At 38.5% G+C, this 17,883-nt stretch overlaps 1 protein-coding gene across 1 annotated transcript in view; it reads right to left on the minus strand.

Moving 5' to 3' along the window:
• ZZEF1 (zinc finger ZZ-type and EF-hand domain containing 1) overlaps window positions 1-17,883 on the minus strand; it is a 60,231-nt gene that overhangs the window by 21,959 nt on the left and 20,389 nt on the right. Inside the window, exons 18-38 of the mRNA XM_065694461.1 lie at window positions 17,655-17,769; window positions 16,890-17,049; window positions 15,839-15,960; window positions 15,642-15,752; window positions 14,820-14,986; window positions 14,134-14,215; window positions 13,294-13,495; window positions 11,636-11,784; window positions 11,040-11,280; window positions 9,463-9,542; window positions 8,154-8,247; window positions 7,085-7,601; window positions 6,316-6,480; window positions 4,957-5,076; window positions 3,960-4,121; window positions 3,170-3,299; window positions 2,781-2,919; window positions 2,430-2,595; window positions 1,688-1,950; window positions 684-856; window positions 161-308 (exon numbers count right to left, since the gene is read on the minus strand). Of these exons, the coding sequence (XP_065550533.1) occupies window positions 161-308; window positions 684-856; window positions 1,688-1,950; window positions 2,430-2,595; window positions 2,781-2,919; window positions 3,170-3,299; window positions 3,960-4,121; window positions 4,957-5,076; window positions 6,316-6,480; window positions 7,085-7,601; window positions 8,154-8,247; window positions 9,463-9,542; window positions 11,040-11,280; window positions 11,636-11,784; window positions 13,294-13,495; window positions 14,134-14,215; window positions 14,820-14,986; window positions 15,642-15,752; window positions 15,839-15,960; window positions 16,890-17,049; window positions 17,655-17,769 (3,506 nt within the window). The remainder of the gene's footprint in view (window positions 1-160; window positions 309-683; window positions 857-1,687; window positions 1,951-2,429; window positions 2,596-2,780; window positions 2,920-3,169; window positions 3,300-3,959; window positions 4,122-4,956; window positions 5,077-6,315; window positions 6,481-7,084; window positions 7,602-8,153; window positions 8,248-9,462; window positions 9,543-11,039; window positions 11,281-11,635; window positions 11,785-13,293; window positions 13,496-14,133; window positions 14,216-14,819; window positions 14,987-15,641; window positions 15,753-15,838; window positions 15,961-16,889; window positions 17,050-17,654; window positions 17,770-17,883) is intronic.

Genomic DNA, 17,883 nt, shown 5'->3' on the forward strand with positions numbered 1-17,883 from the left:
TTCCAAGCAGTATGCTTGGCAAGTTTTACAAAGCAGACAGCTCTCTTGCATTAAAGACATTTGCAAATACACAAAAACAGGTTAGGAATAAAAATACATCTGTTTGCTTTGCATATGAATGGATATTTCTGTGACAGGGAAAATGAGAAATAACATTTACCTGTTGGAGAAACATTATCCTCCACAGAAAAGTCTGACTCTTGTCTCGAAACAGCTTTATTTGCAAAGACAGCTTTGCTTTCACTTCCTTGTTTTCCTACTTTATCTTCTGCAGGAGACTGGATTTCATTACACGTACCTCCTTTCCCCTAAAAATAAAACAAAGGCATTAAAAGATTAAAACAAAATGTAATACCTGCAGAAACAACCATGGACAGAAGCTGCCAGACATCTGCATTTGACAAATGACAACGACCCTTTCAGAATGATCTTTGCCCTCTCCTTCTGATGCTTTTGTGAATCAGTTACCAATCAGAATATAAGGTGACACCTGTGTCTTTGGTTAGCTGGATCTAATAAAAAACATGAGCCAACCAAGAACTGCCCGTAGCCCCTGACTGTTACCTACAAATGAAGCCGTCATTATCCATAATTTCAGTTACATATCCAGGATAGGATGCTTAAGCTTCTGAAGATCACACACCTCATTGATATCAGGGGTTCTGGAAATAACAGGTACTTACATTGCAGTGTATAAGAGAGCCTGTTGTTGGTTTCTCATCTCTTCCCTTCACTGCTTTATCACCAGTATGACTTTTTGGAGCACTATCTGTGGGAGGACTGACTGAAACAGTGTCATTCTCTGAGAAGGATTCACCTTCTGGTAACATGCAGAGGAGAGCTGAATTTTTCAGACCTGAAAGCAAGAAAGTTGTAAAAGCTATTTACTTGTTGAGAGGCAAAATAGGCAAAAAACAGAACTGAAATGAACTGCAAACTTCCCAACAGTGTAAATTATGAAAGGTAAATTCTATTTGTCTTAGCTTTTAATCTTCTGACCACTTAAATATTTATACAATAAAATTGTATGTTAAAGACAAACAGATCAAATAATGAGCACACACAAGTATTTGGTGGTGGTATTTCAGTTGTATTAAAGCTGCCCAAAAAAAAAAAAACCCCAACCTACCACTAACCACTGGAACTTGAGTCTAGAATTTGATATATTCAACATAGGTTTTTACTGTATCACTCTATGTTCTGTGGTACGTCTTAGTTCACAGAAATCCTTGTTTCCAGACAAACAGACATCATCCCCAGCAACTTCTCTCATACCACAAATAAGGTTAAAAAATTCTTGCCAAAACCCCAAAAAATTAAACAAAACATTTTCCACTAAGTTATTTGCTTTCCTTCCAGTCCTTCAGTTGTCAGTAGCGTTAGTAACAGAACATGAAGCTGTATTGATTGATCCCTTTACAGCATGCGAGATGGAAAAAACAACAACCCAAGAGTTGCCAAGTTGTCTTCAATATTTATGGAAGCATAAAAGTAATTTTCTCAAGCGCCCTATTTTCCATGTTCCACTGACCCTGAACGACACTTGTTCTACATTTGCTTTCTACATAAACAGTTATTCTCAAAGTACACAGTAGCTTCCCTTTTCCTTTGGAAACTTCAAAGTGAGTAATCACTTTTCTGACACTTACTAGAAACTATTGTTTCAGTGAAGGAGGAGCTGACTCACCTTTTCCATGCTGTGCTTTCATCAAGCAGTCTCCAATGAGCTGTATGCACTGATGTTGCACAACTCTGGCATGACTGAGGACCTGTGGATCTAGTTTCTCTCCTTCTACTTCCCCCCCATTTGCCAGATCCGCACTGTAGAGGGTCAAAGCTGCAAACAACAGCCAGGAATAATTGTGGATATATGGCTGGATGAGCCTCTGTCGGTCACTGATTCGAATAGTCACCATGGGATACACTGTGATGCTGTGAGTGGGCAAGTGACTGGAAGAAGAAGGTACATAATGTTGAAACGCAGTCGCTTTCTTGTTAATCCATGTAGTTAATAAGCCACAACACCTTTACAGCAAAGCATGAAAACCCCAAATATTCCAGAAATTCTGACTGTAGACCTGTTTTTCTAAGATCTTTGGTGTCAAGCACTGAAACCTATGCTGTCTAACCACAGCAGTGTTCATTTCTTCTATCGTTCAAGCTTGATAACTCTCCTTCTGCAGCTTTCACATTCGGGGCTAGAAAACAACTGCTATTGAGCTCTTCGCAGGCAGGGGCAGGTATCCAAACTGCAGAAATCTTTGCTGAACTGGTCCTGTATTTGCTATGTTTACCCAAAGGACACCAACTAGGTACTCTGATGTCAGACACAACCTTGTAGGAAGCAACATGAGAATGACCAGCTGTACTTAGCTGCTAATTACTGCTTTTCTGCCAAGTGAGGGAAACAAAATAAAGTATTTAAATACCTGTCGGAGTATTTCTTTGCAGAATAGCATCCATAGCAAAGGTCAAAGTCATCACACACATTGCAGTTCATTCTCCGACCTATGATAACTCCTTGACAGTGATCGCAGGCATACTCCATGTTAACCATTTCATGGTCATCTTCATGTCCTTCAGGTTTAACTCCACCTGTAAAGAAGCATTTTAAGATTTCCCTGTAAATCCTTTTTTACAAAGGATCTTTCTTTACTGCAAGTTCATATTTCTTAACATCTCTAAAGCATCCAGCAGAAGTCTTTTACTTTATGTAGAATTTAGAAGACACACTTTTGCCTTTGAGGATGGGGTTTTGAGGGTTTTTTAGTGATTCTTACCAAGAAAACAAGTTTTACACAGATCCATGTCATTGCATTGCAGACAGCGGTAGCGATGCCATGGTGCAATTTCATCACAGCCATCACAGGATATGTCCACATTTAACAGGTCACAGTAACGAGCTACAAACATGTGCATCTAGAACAATAAATAGACACAGTTTGAGTATTGTTTTCTGGCTCTGAGAAAGCTTTTTCTAGCCAGAAAGCAGAACATTTCCCCTGCCAAGAAAAGATGGGGATCTTCTCATCATATTAGACTTCTGAAGGCCTAAAGGGAGCTAGGGATCCAAATAATGAAAAAACAATTTAAGACAGATTCTTTTCTCTCCTTTAGGCTTTTATAAGTCTATCTAGCCCTTCTACAGATAAACAAATCATGAACTCACCTTTCTCTGCTTCTCTGGGTCAGCTTGAGCTATCTTTTCATACCAGGTCTCAAACATCACATCCTGACATTCATCCATCCACTCACAGTTTTGCTTGTAGTCTGCAATTTCATCTTCTTCACTCCACTGACTGAAAGAAAGGCAAGCTCAAAATTCAGTTTGAATGCAATCAGGCTTCTCTCTAACATAACTTGGGATACTCGGGGTTTTTTTTAAAGAGCAGAGTACCATAACATGCTAATGAAAACAGGATGGTGAGAATTCCAGTTCACTTGGTTTATAAATGACCATATGACACCTGCTTCTTGCCTCTGTGACAAGTTCTTGAATACGTATGGAGAACCATAATGCAAGATCAGAAAAATCTACATTTCCAAACCTGCTTTTGGTAATGTTGGCAGATCAGATGCGACATTGAAAAAGCTTTTGGACCTTCACATTCCTCACGTCTAAGAAGTACAACTACTATTAAATCACAATGTGCAGGTTAAAAACGTTTGACGCTTATCAGGACATGAAACAGCATTATCCGCCTCCTGCTACACTGCTATCAAGAGAAGTGTTCCAGCAGTAATCAGGTTAAAGATACAATTTTAGTATTTTTTGCACTAACAATGCTGAAAAAGAAATTCAAATACTTCAGTTTAGCCCTTGGATCCTGCCCAGAATTATGCCATACTTGTTAGTAGCATTTTTACTGCTTGTTCCAGCACAAAGTTCAGCAGCCTTTCATGGTAAAAACAGTATCAATAGATAGCACCATGTGAAAGCTGCATTCTTCCTGACTCACCAAATGACGCTGTCATGAATACTTATGTTTTCTTGTGATGTAGTCATAAGCAGCTGTGGTAACTGAATCTCAACAAAGAAGGAAAGATCACTTGGTTCCCAACTCATATCCAAAAGGTGAAGGAGAGTCGTCTGCACACACGATAAGGCAGGAAGCAATGATCTAAATAAAAACACAAGACAATAACATGAGAGCTCTAACCTAAAGCTGAAATAGCATGTTTGGGAAGTAAGGGCAGACAGTCTGTACACTGATTCCCAGGCTTCACTCTGCATTAAATTAACTGCATGGCAAAAACTCAGGTTTATTAATGCAAGGCAATTTAGTAAGAAGCACTGCCAATGTAATTTGAAATAAGGACAGCATCCTTTACAGGTTCAGCTGAGAAAGAGCTTATGCTATTGCCCAAGCATTAGCAAGAGGGTTTGTCTCTTCTCTGCAGTACATTTTCTTGGTATTTGCAGGAACTTGCTCTCTTTGAAACCTTTGCCATGCTCAGTTGAAACTCAAAGGACTTGGAAGCTATTGGCAGAGAGATTGACACTGTAGTCACAAAATTCTCATTTCTCTAGGACACTTGGCTATTAATCCCCAAAATTCTAACCAGAATGTTTTCAAAACATGAGCTTTAACATTAAAGCATGGTTGCAGAATTGCTGTATTTATTGTGGCATTACTCTTGCCCATGTATTCCACAATAAATTTGCTATTTCTAGTGTTTTAATACTGAGCTTCAGAAACACATTGCAGAATTAGAAATACAAAATGCATTGAGTCAAGGTTTTAACATTGATTAATTTATTGTGCTTTCCCACACGGTAGTAATAAAAAGCTAACTTTGCATTTCTGATCACAAGATCAAGGCTCCTTCTTTGGTTCTGTAAATAAGGCAAGTACAGACAAAACTGAGGCACTGAACAGTAACAAATGAGAAGGGAAGAGGTGAGGAAAAACAGAAAAGAAGAATCATGTAAGTAATGCAAGCAATGTACTGTACCTGTCATTAATAGTACTAAATCCCTTCACAGAATTTACCAGGAACAAAACAAGCTGGTAGTAGGACTCTCGAATCTCTTTGTGTAGCTCAGCACCACATCCTTCCAAGTTTCCAAAGTAGCTAGAAATTGAAGAGTCAGTTTAGCAGTCTAGATTTTGCCATTACATTTTTAAGTAGCATGCTTTGTGCAAACATTACAAACAGGCAATCTTTTAAACACAGTGGGAAGGATGTTAGTTTGGTTTACAATGCAGTCTCTCGCTTTCAAAGAAAATAAGAAGAATCCTGTAGCAGGAATCAAGAAACAAAACAGGCAGAGAATATTCTGGTGGCACTAATGACAGAATATTCCTTCAAATTAAAAAAGGTGCTTTACAAAAAGCTAATCCAGATCTTAAAAGATGTGCTTAAAAGTGCACTGCAAGATGACAACAAAAAGCTCTCAGCAAGTGATAAGCCAGCTGACAGAGCTCTGACAGCACCGTCCAGACACACAATAGAAATCAGACCCAATTCATGAACCAGAACAGCTCCTGCTTTGAGACAATGCTTTCTAGTTGAAAAAACCTTCCAAATTATCTTTCCTTACTTAAAAGACAAACCAAAACAACCAACTGCACATGCATATAATCAACATGATGCTTTTTGCCTCCTTTTCCTGCATGTATGTGCATGTCCTGTAACTGGTACATAGCTAACAGCACTGCAGACCTTGGCTTGCAGGTCCATCACCTGCCTCTGACACCCAAGTGAAATAGACCATCCCACAATAGATTTCTCTTGCACAGGTATCACATCTAAAGTTATGAAAACTCATGAATAATCAAATGCTTGACAATATAAAACATCTGCCATTGTTGGACTCTAGCTCTTCTACCAGATAGGTATTATCTTGATTTACAAAGTAAGCTCACAAAAAAATATGAAGATGCAATGCCATGTAGCTAATTGTAAGTTAAATGGGTTCAATCACTACAGCTTTACTGGACAAGAAAGAAACCAATCTGAAAACAGACAGGGACTTAAAACTAAAGCAATAACTGAAGACTCTATAATCTGAGTCTGGTGTGAACTGATTGGAACTTAAAGGTGTTTCTAAGGTATGAGCATTGTGATTCAACCACATGATACCTACCAACATAGACACCTATAGAACTAAGTCCTACTTGAAAATTATATTTAAGTGAAGCATGCAAAATATGCATAGTAGCCTAAAAACTAATCATCAGGTTATACTGTTATTATCCATATGGATTAAAAAGCAGTAACTTTCTGTGGTTTTCAATATACATGACTAGGAGAAAGCAAACACTGAAACATTAAATCACACGGCTGAGACTTGACTAAATATTTACTTACTTTGTAAAATCTTTTTGACAGGCTAGAAGTTCCAAGAGGAAAAGTACACACGGTGGATGAAAACAGTGTGGCTGCCCAAGGGAGTCTAGGCACTCGCGGATTGTCTTGAGCACTTCCATAATATTCTGTCCTTGGGATTTTCTCAAAGCAAGAACCTTTAAAACACTAAGAAAAGCAAAAAACATCCATGAGGACTTCAAAACATTGTGTTTAACCCAAATAACTCACAATTCAAGAAGTGCCTGACTAATTAAACAACAGACTGGTATCTAAATATTCAGTTGTATTGCAGCAGTGGTATATTACAGTTGGAGCGATAAAGCTTCAAACAGAACCCAATGCTTCCTGCACCAGTCCCAAGTTTTAGAGCCTAAACCAAACAAGCTGAGAATTGGAAATCTTTTTGATTTACATTTTCAGAATACCAGGTAATTTAATGAGAGGTGCAACTATTCTGTATTTGGTACTGAGGACTGTGGGCACTGATGTACCATGTCTTTGGTGTTCGTAGACAAAAAGCAGCATGCCACTGTAAACAGATCTCAGGAAGCAAGACAACAAATTGCCAAGTAATTATTTTTTCCATTCTGAAGTTCTACATTCTTCTGCCCTACGTGGTTCTGAGTAACTGAACATAAATACATAATGTATTCATGTAAAAAATACTTTTCAATGCTATCTTGCAGCTAAAGTGCGTCTTATTCCACCTGAAGAGGTGTGAAGACAAGCTTCTGCATTTTGTAATTGGCAATATTTTCAATTTGCTTACCTTTCATGGGAGAGGGACTGATCCTTAATAAAGTCTAATATGTTTTTCAATATGGGGTATTTCGCCTTCACAGTAGGCACAGGTCTTGGCTCTTCCATTGATCGGAAAGAGAGCAGCCTTAGTCTTCCACGGCTGAACTGAGACTTTCGTGTAGGAGTGGAAGGAGGTGATGATGTATCTTCTTGCTGTGAAACGGTACTTTCAACAGGCTTACTATGAATTGCAGATGCTGCTTCTGTTTGGAGGGAGTCTGGAAGTTGTTCCATCTTTGTATCAGATAGTGTCATTTGGCTCCCCTCTTTTGAAACAGCAGGAGTTACTCCATTGGATGACAATGAATGTGCTGCCTGGAAGTCCATGTCCACAAAAGAACCTTTTCTTTGGCATTTATCACCAACATAATGTTGGATATCATCAATGTCTTGGGCTTCCAAACTGTCTGAAGCAGATTCTTTCGTCTTTGCTCTTACAGGCAAAAAATTCAGTAATAAAAGGCTCTTCTGCATACAAAGTTTTGCTGCAGCATAAAAATTGGAAGAGTTACAACCATGACAACAAAATGCCATACTTAATATCTTCTGCTTAGGAAGAAAGTGATTTATTGGATTCTTTCTGAGCCAACACAGCTAGAAAACACTGGTTTTCTTGTTATGTTGATCATGACACTATCAGCTACTTAAATTTTAGACTTCCAAATGCTCAATTTGAATAATCACACCGAACTACACAAAGTACACCATAGGGAGAACACATTCTGATAACAGCCAGCTGCTATTCTAACATCAGTTAATTATAGTAACAAGTATCTACACAAATAGATGAATGTAAGTTCAGAACCAGGCAACCCAAGTCAGAGGTTACTCTCTGTAGAATTTTCTCATGTACCATTTTCTGCAAAGAACAGCAGAACCCAATCCCAGATAAACCAGTTTGCACTATATGAACTATCTCTTAAGATATTAAAAAGTAGCCATAGTTGCTGATGTGCCTTTTACACCAAAAAAAAGGCTCCCAAGGCAACGATTTACTCTACCTGGAATGATTATACATTTGGAAAAGCAACACTTACCAAGAGTCTCCGGGTTCACCTCACTAGCTTCTGTGCTCTGCTTCTCCTCAAAATCATTTCCCCTACCCATCAGGGATTTCTGCTTCATTTCCAACTGCAGACAGGATGTTAAAACAGTTAAAATACGTCGCCCCTGTATATCTATACAGCAAGGCAGTATGAAAACTGCACAACATTAAAAGTTAATCTCAAGAACAGATGACAGCATTTACTACTACCTACTGCAGAACTAAAAACCCATTAGTCTAGAAAGAGCAGTACCTAAACTACCAGGGCAAGTAACACAGCCTCATACCAAGATGCTCAAGGTTCGTAGGCCAAGACCCTTCCTCGTCTTGTGACTGGATGTGCATCAGCCCTCCAAGACAAAAAAAAAAGGCTTCCCCTTTAACCCCACCACTCAGGAAAAGATATACACTTAGTCATGAGATAAGATTCTCCAAAAGCATTGTGTCATCTAACTAGTGAGTGCTGTCAGATGCAAACATCACCTGCAACAGGTATGATGCAGTTACTCATCTTTACATGAACCTGCACTCATTGCATCTCTGTGTATCAAGCTGCCAGGGATTCTTGCAGGCAGGAAAGAGGAGATCACAAGATACTAGAGCAGTTAATTTGACTGGCCCACATCTGAAGGGCTCACAAGAGTAGCAGAAAAACAGGCCATAAACTGAACTAGCTGCTCTTGAGAACCACACAGTTATTAACATTTAGAATCTCCTGCAGACTAGTGAAATCTAAATGAATTCTGGCTCTCCACAGATGCAGCGGATGACACAGGCACCTCTCACCAGGTTGTGAGAGCTGATCACACCACCTCTTGACATAAGGCTTATGTTTCAAGGAAAATTATGCAGAAAATATACTCTGAACTGAAGCCAGTTACTTGCTTGTCAAAGAAGCAATTATTTCCTTTTCTGTTAGCACTGCGTTACTGGGAGAATTATGCTTAAGACTGATTTCCTTCGATGCTACACCTCAAATAAACTCCAACTGCTAGCTAAGAATCTTCCTAATTAACAACACACATTCTTGCTGAAAAAGAGCTCCAGTTTAACTGGTTTTGAGCCAAATTCAGTCCTAAATACACATGATGACACATTTGGGACTGACAGAAGGAGGGAAGTGTAAGAATGAATTTAAATGTTTAAGTTCACAGTTCAGAAATGAATATATGTTCTTCCTGAGTAAAAACAGCTGACCCAGAATCACTGAAGGAAAACATGGTCCCACCCTACTCCTTAACACTGCATTGTAAAACATTAAGGTAAATAATATCAATAGATATCCTCCCGAGTGATCTTACCATCCATATTCTAATTGAATCAGCCATGGAATACACTTGTGCAAACTCATAGCTCAAAGGCACCTTGCCTCCACTGTTGACTGGAAATGAGAGAAAGAAGAGTCCTGTTTATGTACAGCTCCATTTTTACACAACCTGACTACTTAATTAAAATTATGCTAGAGCCTTTCCTTTGTCTCTTAGTCAATACTTGGAGTTATGCCTGTAAGAAAAATAAAGAATAAAATCTGCCAACTTTCATATACCTTAAATACATAAACTGCACCTTGACAAAGTTATTTGCAAAGTTAAATTATGAACATCTTTCTCCTCTCTTCCCAAAATTGATGCCTACAGTCATGGATAATATAAACCTCTTCCTATATACACAAATATTACTAATGTAAAGTGATCTCAGTATAATCAAGAAATGTTAGTATTAACGTAAAGCTCTATAGATGCATTTAGTTACCAGGCTTTTTTGTATATTTTATGGTATGGATTTCTAGAAAGATGAATTCATAAAAATTAAAGACCTGACAAACAGTTTCCATCAAAAGTGGCCAGACAATGACTATGCAGAAAAAGACATTCCTATTCAGTGTCTTTCCTCTCCTATTTCCCCCTGCTTTCCAGCATCGCTTGTACATAATTCATACGGCATAGGTGAACACGGGCCCTGAACTCAGCCTGGCCCAGCAAGACTGACAGATAAAGCTATTAACATAATAGTAGGCTGGATGTCTTTTCCATTCACTAATATTTTCCTGAGCTATCAAGAGTTTTGAGTCTTACTCAGAAATTAGATCAATTGTCTGACACAGACAAAATGACTAAAGGCAATAACCACTTTAGTCATCAAGTCAGTCTTTGTGTCAATCATTTTCACCCATAATTTTATAGCTCAACATGTAAGCTGTTTAGCTTCAAAGTTGTGACAGAAAGTGAAAGCCTAAAATGAAACCTTTCAAAACCAAGTATCACCTTATTATCCAACACTTCAAACACATCAATAAGCTTAATGGAAGGGTGCTGTTAAGTTGTTCATTTTGCCTACTGAAAAATCTATCAGCTGTAATACAACAGACATCATACATGTATATAAAGGCATCTATTTAACATTGATGATACCAAGGTTAGTTTCCACAATGTAACATTTTGGGAGGTAATTCACACCTCCTCCACCTCAAACATTTAAAAACATATGTAAGTTGGTGGTGGCTTTTTAGGAACGGTACAGTGAGAGTGGAAAATTATATCTAAACCTCTAACCACTGGAAACCACATTGTTCTGAATTAAAACCCCCAAAGAACATCACTACTCTCTTTAGGTATATCCTTATAAGTATTGGTAATAGCTTATGATGGTTATTAATATTTGGACAGAGCTCTGAAGGTAAAAGCATGTATGAATGAAGACTAAATACTCTAGAGATAAGGCTTACCTAGTCTACCTAAATGATGAATTTATACTGTGTATCTGTTTAGAAATTGTCACACTAAACTGATTTTTCACAGTCTATAAACTGAGCTATAAGACAGCCTTTCACAAACTTTAAGTCCTCATTATTAAGAGAATCTAATAATATTAGAGTTACCATATTTTTGAAGCTTCTCATATAAATCTGGAGTGAGATACACCAAAGCAGCAAATGTTGAGTTCACAGCTTGATCAACAGTAGAACCAGCAACTATATCTGTCTTTGGGGTCTGTTTTTTACATGCCTGTGTAAATCCTTTGAAAAGTTCAGATTTTTGCCCACTGAAGTCCTGGGCAGGATCTGATTTTGCAAAGTCAATAAGAAAGTTACGGCAGTCATCTTGGTGAGAGCTCCCAGCCTGGAAAGAATGATAGAACACATTTACTTTAATAACACCTGAGAATTGTTGCAGTCCATTTCTACAGTCAGATCACCTTGCAGTGTATCTACTGCAGTTGAGCAACCTGATCTAACGAAAGATGTCCCCGCCCAAGGCATGGGTGGTGAACTAGATCATCTTTGAATCCCAACCATGCTGTGAAAATGGCAGCCAATAAAGGGAACAGAACAAAGTTTCTTTCCTTCTTGATACTGGAATTAAACAGCACAAGCGACAACAACTTCAGCACAAGAACATAGCAACTAAGTCTGAATGAAGCTGTGTGATACACAGGAATTTCATGCTAGTGAAACAAAAGCAGTGGTGTAAGTACCTCTCTTTTATCTTGGTGCAGCCTACTGCTTTGACCGGCTCCCAGGAGTGCCTCAGGACACATCTGATGCCTGAACACAGGTTTCCACAGAGGAGAATTAAGGACTGCTGTTACTTTCAAAGGAGGCAAATCTGCTTCACTACCTAGTTCTGCAAGAAATTCAGAACACACACACACATCAGTTAAATATTTTTGTTCATTTTTACAGATTGATGAAAATGATAAAAGTTAAATATCCAGTAGGGAAAAAAAAGAGTAATGCAAATACACTGAACAAGTAATTTAACTATATTCTCTAACTTCTGTTTCTCTAATGTGATGCAGAAAACTGATGCAGTCTTTCTTTAATGCTATAATGATAGCATCAATTTTTTATCTTGCAGTGACAGGCTGTTACATTATGGAAGAGCTTTAAATTAAACATTTTCACTGTACATAAAACCACAGAAATTTCCCAATTTGCAAGCGAGTTTAAAAGCTTTTCGTCCTACAGAAGACATAATATGAGCATGCACATCCATCAGATTATTAAGAAAGGAAGAAAATATTCTATGATAAGAACACTTCAATCAAGAGGTGGCTGGTCTCATCTCCCAAGGAAGAAGTGATGGAACAAGATGAAACAGCCTCAAGCTGCTCCAGGGGAGGTTTAGACTCAATATTAGGAACAATGTCTTCACTGAAAGGGCACTCAGGCATTGGAGCAGGCTGCCCAGGGCAGTGGTGGAGTCATCATCCCCAGAAGCATTCCCAAACAGTGCACATGAAGCCCTTGGTGACATGGGTTAGTGGTGGCCTTGGCAGTGCTGGAGAACGGTTGGACTCAAGGATCTTAAAGGTCTTTTCCAACCTGGTTGATTCTCTGATTAGTTACCAAAATCTACAGCTAAGCATCTGCCTACTTTTCCAAGTTAAGCACTAACCACCTGATTGCAGCAAGAACTCTTTAACCTTGTTTAAACTTTTTCCAAGTGGTGAATGACTTCAGATTTAGGAAGTTCATGGAAGTGTCCTGGATTTGAAATTTAAAACAAACATCTTTTTTTTTTTTTCTTCAATTTCTTATGGCACTCATCTCCTATTTTGTATTTTTTTTTGTCTTCAGTGGCCCAAATCCTAAATTTACTTAACTTCTGGGATTAGCCAAACTTAATTTGTCAGTCCAAATTTAAATTAATACCAAATGTCCATATGAAACTTTTGAAATCATCTGTATTCTAAGATTTGTATATTTTTTTGGTTTGCTGGCTCCACATTCACACCACCAGTAAGGGCAGTGGACAGGCCACAGCACTAGGGAACAATTTTTAAAGATAAAAAGAACTGGAAGAAGAGAAGACTGGGCAAACTCTGATATTACTTCATCAATGTAACTCTGTTTAGTATGATAACTTCCAAGTGCCCGTGTTTCCCTAACATTGATTTCTGAAGGTTAAAGAAGTCACAGTGGTGCTCTCAGAGCAGCCAGGCTCCCCGCAAGAAGTGGGTATGGCTGAAAGACCAAACTTTGTTAAGCAACAAAACAGGAGTGTTTCATCTTGAGTCAAGAGAATAACAAAAAAGGAACTTCACTTTTGCTGGGGATTCGAAACATAAGGACCTTACATCTCCTCTTCACATGGCATCACAATTCTGGAGCTATTATTCAATGCACTCACCTCGGAGAGATTTCAGGGCCATACTTCGGGAAGCCAAGCGCCCCATCAACCGGCATACAAGAAGCTGTAAATCCAAGCCCCAAGAAACGGCAACATCTGGTAGGCCGTAAGCAGTGACGGAAAACTTGTAGCCCCACTCATTATTACTGCTGTCAGAGTGAAAGAGAAACTGCAGCCGTGGGCCAGCCTTAAAGGTCACTTTCTACAGAGCAACAAAACAGTCATTTTGCCAAATGTAGATGACAAGAAGACGTTTCAGGGTAATGAATTTCCTTCAGCAACTGTGGTTTTTCAGTATTATGTTCTGTCCATAACTGATCTAACCTCCCCCACCATCTGAACGAGACACCCACAATACTAAGCAGGTAAACTTTCTATGTAATAGCTTAATGATAAATTTATAGATGATGGAGCTTTAGATGTCAGAGCCATAAAGCCATAGAGAAGCATCCCATTTAAGCAGGTGTCACTGAAGAAAGAGCTTAGCCACAGGGAGCACTACAGTTGTCTCACAATGTAAAAAATTGCGAGGGCTGAGCATCAACAAGTAAGTTTTATCCATGTAGTTACAGCAGTTAAACACAATTCAGTGATTCTATGGTTATTACTTTTCATTTTGACTGACTGCCCCTTCAATAACAGCAACAAAGAGGGATTATTACTCATTCACTCGCTTTAATTGCATCACTGAAAACTTCCTTCCTCACCTCCTGTGAGGGACTAGACACACACACGCAAAAGCCCACATCGTTTTACACAGTAGGTTTTCCCCACAAGAATCATAGTAATTTCCTAGAGACTGGACATATCACTTCATTCAGAATTGTAAAAGGTGCTCACCTTAGGCCACTTGTCAGTGCCAACCTTTGTATCATAACGAGTTTTTGCACCTCTTGCATCAGTAAACTCCAGGTAATCATACCTGTGAAAATTGCAATTCATTACTTTCAAATCTACTTTTTAGTTTTTTTGGAAAATGTTTGCTTTTGGAATTTCGAAAGCGCTGCATCTGAGCTGTCACATCTTTCTGAACCACACCTGCATTGCTTCACATCACTGTTAAGGATTTACTTAATGTTTCAATGCAAGTTCCAGCAAACAGAGACCTGCTTTCCTACAGAACTTTCTCAACCCTTCAGGACTGGTAATGGGTGCTAATTTTAACATCTAGCATATGCCTTAACTAAGCAGTAGCTGGATAGGTTGCCAAGAGAAATCAAGCCAATAGTTTTGCCTAAAGAGGGCAAAATAAATCCCACAAGCACAAACTGTGGTGGTCCCAGAAGTATTACAAAACAGACCAAGACCAAAGGAAACAAAATTTGTATGAACAGCATGTCTGCACATTTGCCAGAAGTGGCATTCAGCATGAGAAGTCACTCAAAATACATATTCTAGATTACATAGAACAATGAAGAAATCGAAATGGCATGCTTGGAGTACAGGAAGTACTCCTTGCACATTGAAACATGAAATGCCTCTCTGCAGGTAGATACTGGAATCTAATAAACACAAGACCAAATTACCTCCTTTCAGTTTCACATTTTTCATCAAATTCCACCTCAAAGTAAGTTGCCCCATGACATAGGAAGACTGAGACCTCATGGCAGTTATTTTCATAGTTATGAGGCGATTCCATCGTCCATGTTCTCAGTACCACAGGCTGTTCTTGCTGCCAGCTCTCCATTTCCATCTGTAGGACAAAGATGTATTCTTGAGATACAAATGTAAAGCATTAAAAAAAAAATCTAAAATATTATCGCACTAGATTTGCGTGTCTGTATTTTCAAGTTGCCAGATGTACACACAAAGTGGTATTTAAAAGGCTACACAAACTAGTGATAAAGACACCCTTAATAATAACGGTAAGGAAGCACTTTTAAAGCTAAACTCATCTAGTCTCTGGGGGAGAAGAGAGCCTCATGCCAGAAGTGCCTACAATGTACTCCGAAGGTAACAACAAGAGAGCCTGGATGACTAATGCAGATTTAGCGATCTACACTACAGACAAACAGACTTGAATTACATCACCACGAGCAATGAATCTAAAAGTGTTAAGCACATACTATTTTTAAACTATTTTCCTCTTCATTCTTAGAATCCCTTTTCCTACCTAACTTCTACGATTCCCATTCCAATTGGACTTTCTGGTCACTTTATTCATCTTCTGTATCAGTATGGATATATATCTAGGTCTTCACTCTACATTTCATTACACAACCCATGATTTTAGAAGCTTTCTAGCCCCTTTCAAACGCTCACCAATAGAATCACCAGAGTTCTCCATGTCTGTCTTGCAATTTTGCTTTTGTTTCACTGTACTTATTAGTGCCTGTATCCTTAGTTACCTTATGAGGCTCACTACAAAGGCTTTTCAGTGGTTCTATCAAAGTGCTGAATCCCTGTAGCAGAGTACAGTATGGAATGTCTAAAGTGCAAAAATCCAACAGGAATATGACCTAGGAGAAAGCACAAGTCTCATGAAGATGCACATCACCACAGCCATGCTACCCGGGAATAGTACAAAACCCCAGTGTTCACTTACCAGCTGACGAGTTGCCATAGCAAAGACAGAGTTACTTATTTTTTCTACTATTGTTTTGCCACTATATTGAGATAAAAGTGACTGCAAAATCGTTCTGATATTTGACAGGAACTGGCCCACATCTAAAGAGAAAAAAAACCCTTAATAGCCACCTTAAGGATTTGCTACCACAACCTGCTTTATCAAACACTTAAGTGTATGGTGATGTGCACAAGACGACAGACAGCAGGAAAGGCATCTGCTGCCCCAAGGCAGTGACACTCAAGAGTGCAAACAGTTCAGAGAAATTTTCTGTGGTATTTCTATTGTGGAAACAAGTCATGCTTAGCAATGATATTACAAAAAAGTTGAGTGATGAGTAACTTATTCAAACACTCCAAGATTGTTTCAATAATCTCAGCATATTCAGTAGGCTTCCTACAGAGGAGCTTAAGTACAGCAGCTTAAGTAACAAGTGAGGCTAGTCAGTGTTAGCTATAGCTTTACTCCATTTCTAAATGCAAGACAGGAATCCAAAAGAAAAACAACTTATTTATATACAAATAACAAATATGAAGTAATTTTACATAAAATTACACCTTCTGGTCCAATTAACTACTTAATATTGAGCTGCTGCATTTAAAAAAAAAACAAAAACAAAACCACTGTAGCAAAACACCCCTTAGAAGTGTCCAGCTTCTTAAGTAAGTTCTTGTCTTCTTGCTATCACAAACATCAGGAAAATACGTAATCACCACAGAAAGGCTTATCAAAATAAGGGACATTTAAAGAAACCAGCATGTCCAAATAAAAGTCTAATTATTTGTTGTTTGGGTGGGGGGTTTTGACATGTTTGCTTAAGATTCTACCAACATCAAATTAGCAGTATAACTAAAACTCTGATTTGCTTAATATGCCTACAAATTCCTTCCCAGAGTGATCAGAAATGCCCTGATAGCTATGAATATGCTCCAGGCAATCACTGCTGAACCCTTATTATACTGCAATCTGTAAAATCACATTTCAAAGCCCTGTATCACACCACAATTTTGTATTCAATCCCAGCACTTACAGTTTTTAAGGATTTCTACTGCAAGATCCTTGGTTGAATTATCACTACCCTTAAGTTGCAGGTAGCACCACGAAAGGAGGCTACCTTGAACAGACCAGAATAAGGAAGACAAGACTGTGCCACTCTCTTGCTGTGCAACATCCAGCATCATCATTTCACACTGAAAAAGAATGTAACAAAAGGATATTCTCTTTTGCTGCAGAATTACATACAATATGTACTAAGTCAACTATGACGGACGTTATCATCCCACTCATGCCACAAAAAGATTCAATGCAACTGACAAGCAGCATATAATGCCATGAAGCAACTGATGTAGTTTTGTTGTGATAAATCACAATTTTAAGTAGGGATAGCTACATATGAGTCACTCCATGTTCTCAGCACATTTTTTCTGTATATGTAAATGAGCCTCCTCCACTTACACCTCCTTTAGTGTCATGACCAATTCTAAGCTCTCAATATGTGATGATTAGTTCTGCTTCTCAGTGTGGCTAGTGTGCCATAAAGTCTTTTCAACACTACAGAAAAATACCTCATCTTATACATTAGTTACTCTATTATAATGCAACATTACTGCCTAAAACAAATTACTTCAATTGGTTGCAAAAATCTAACCCTACGGAGTTGAACAACCATGGAAAGTTTTATCCAGGACAGGAAAGCCATTTCTTTAGCATACATCTTGGGCATGCAGCTTGTGTTTCAATGCATACAAAAACTACACCAAAGAAGTAGGAAGATGAACAGTGCAAGGACAGTTACCTCTCTTGCTGCCACTAGCAGAAGGGTATCCATGACTGACAGCACTTCACTTACGTCAAGATTTTCAGAAACTCCTTTCTCTGGTAATAATAGGAGTCCACCTGGATCTTGATCGCTACAGAACAAAAATGTTCTTACTAACCAATAACAAGCAGCACAGATCCAAAACACAAATTTAGTTATCATTGTGATACATCTATAGAGATCCTACCGTATAATCACTATGAAA

The sequence above is a fragment of the Lathamus discolor genome, chromosome 14 (genome assembly GCF_037157495.1).
Source record: "Lathamus discolor isolate bLatDis1 chromosome 14, bLatDis1.hap1, whole genome shotgun sequence".
Taxonomy (NCBI): Eukaryota; Metazoa; Chordata; class Aves; order Psittaciformes; family Psittacidae; genus Lathamus; species Lathamus discolor.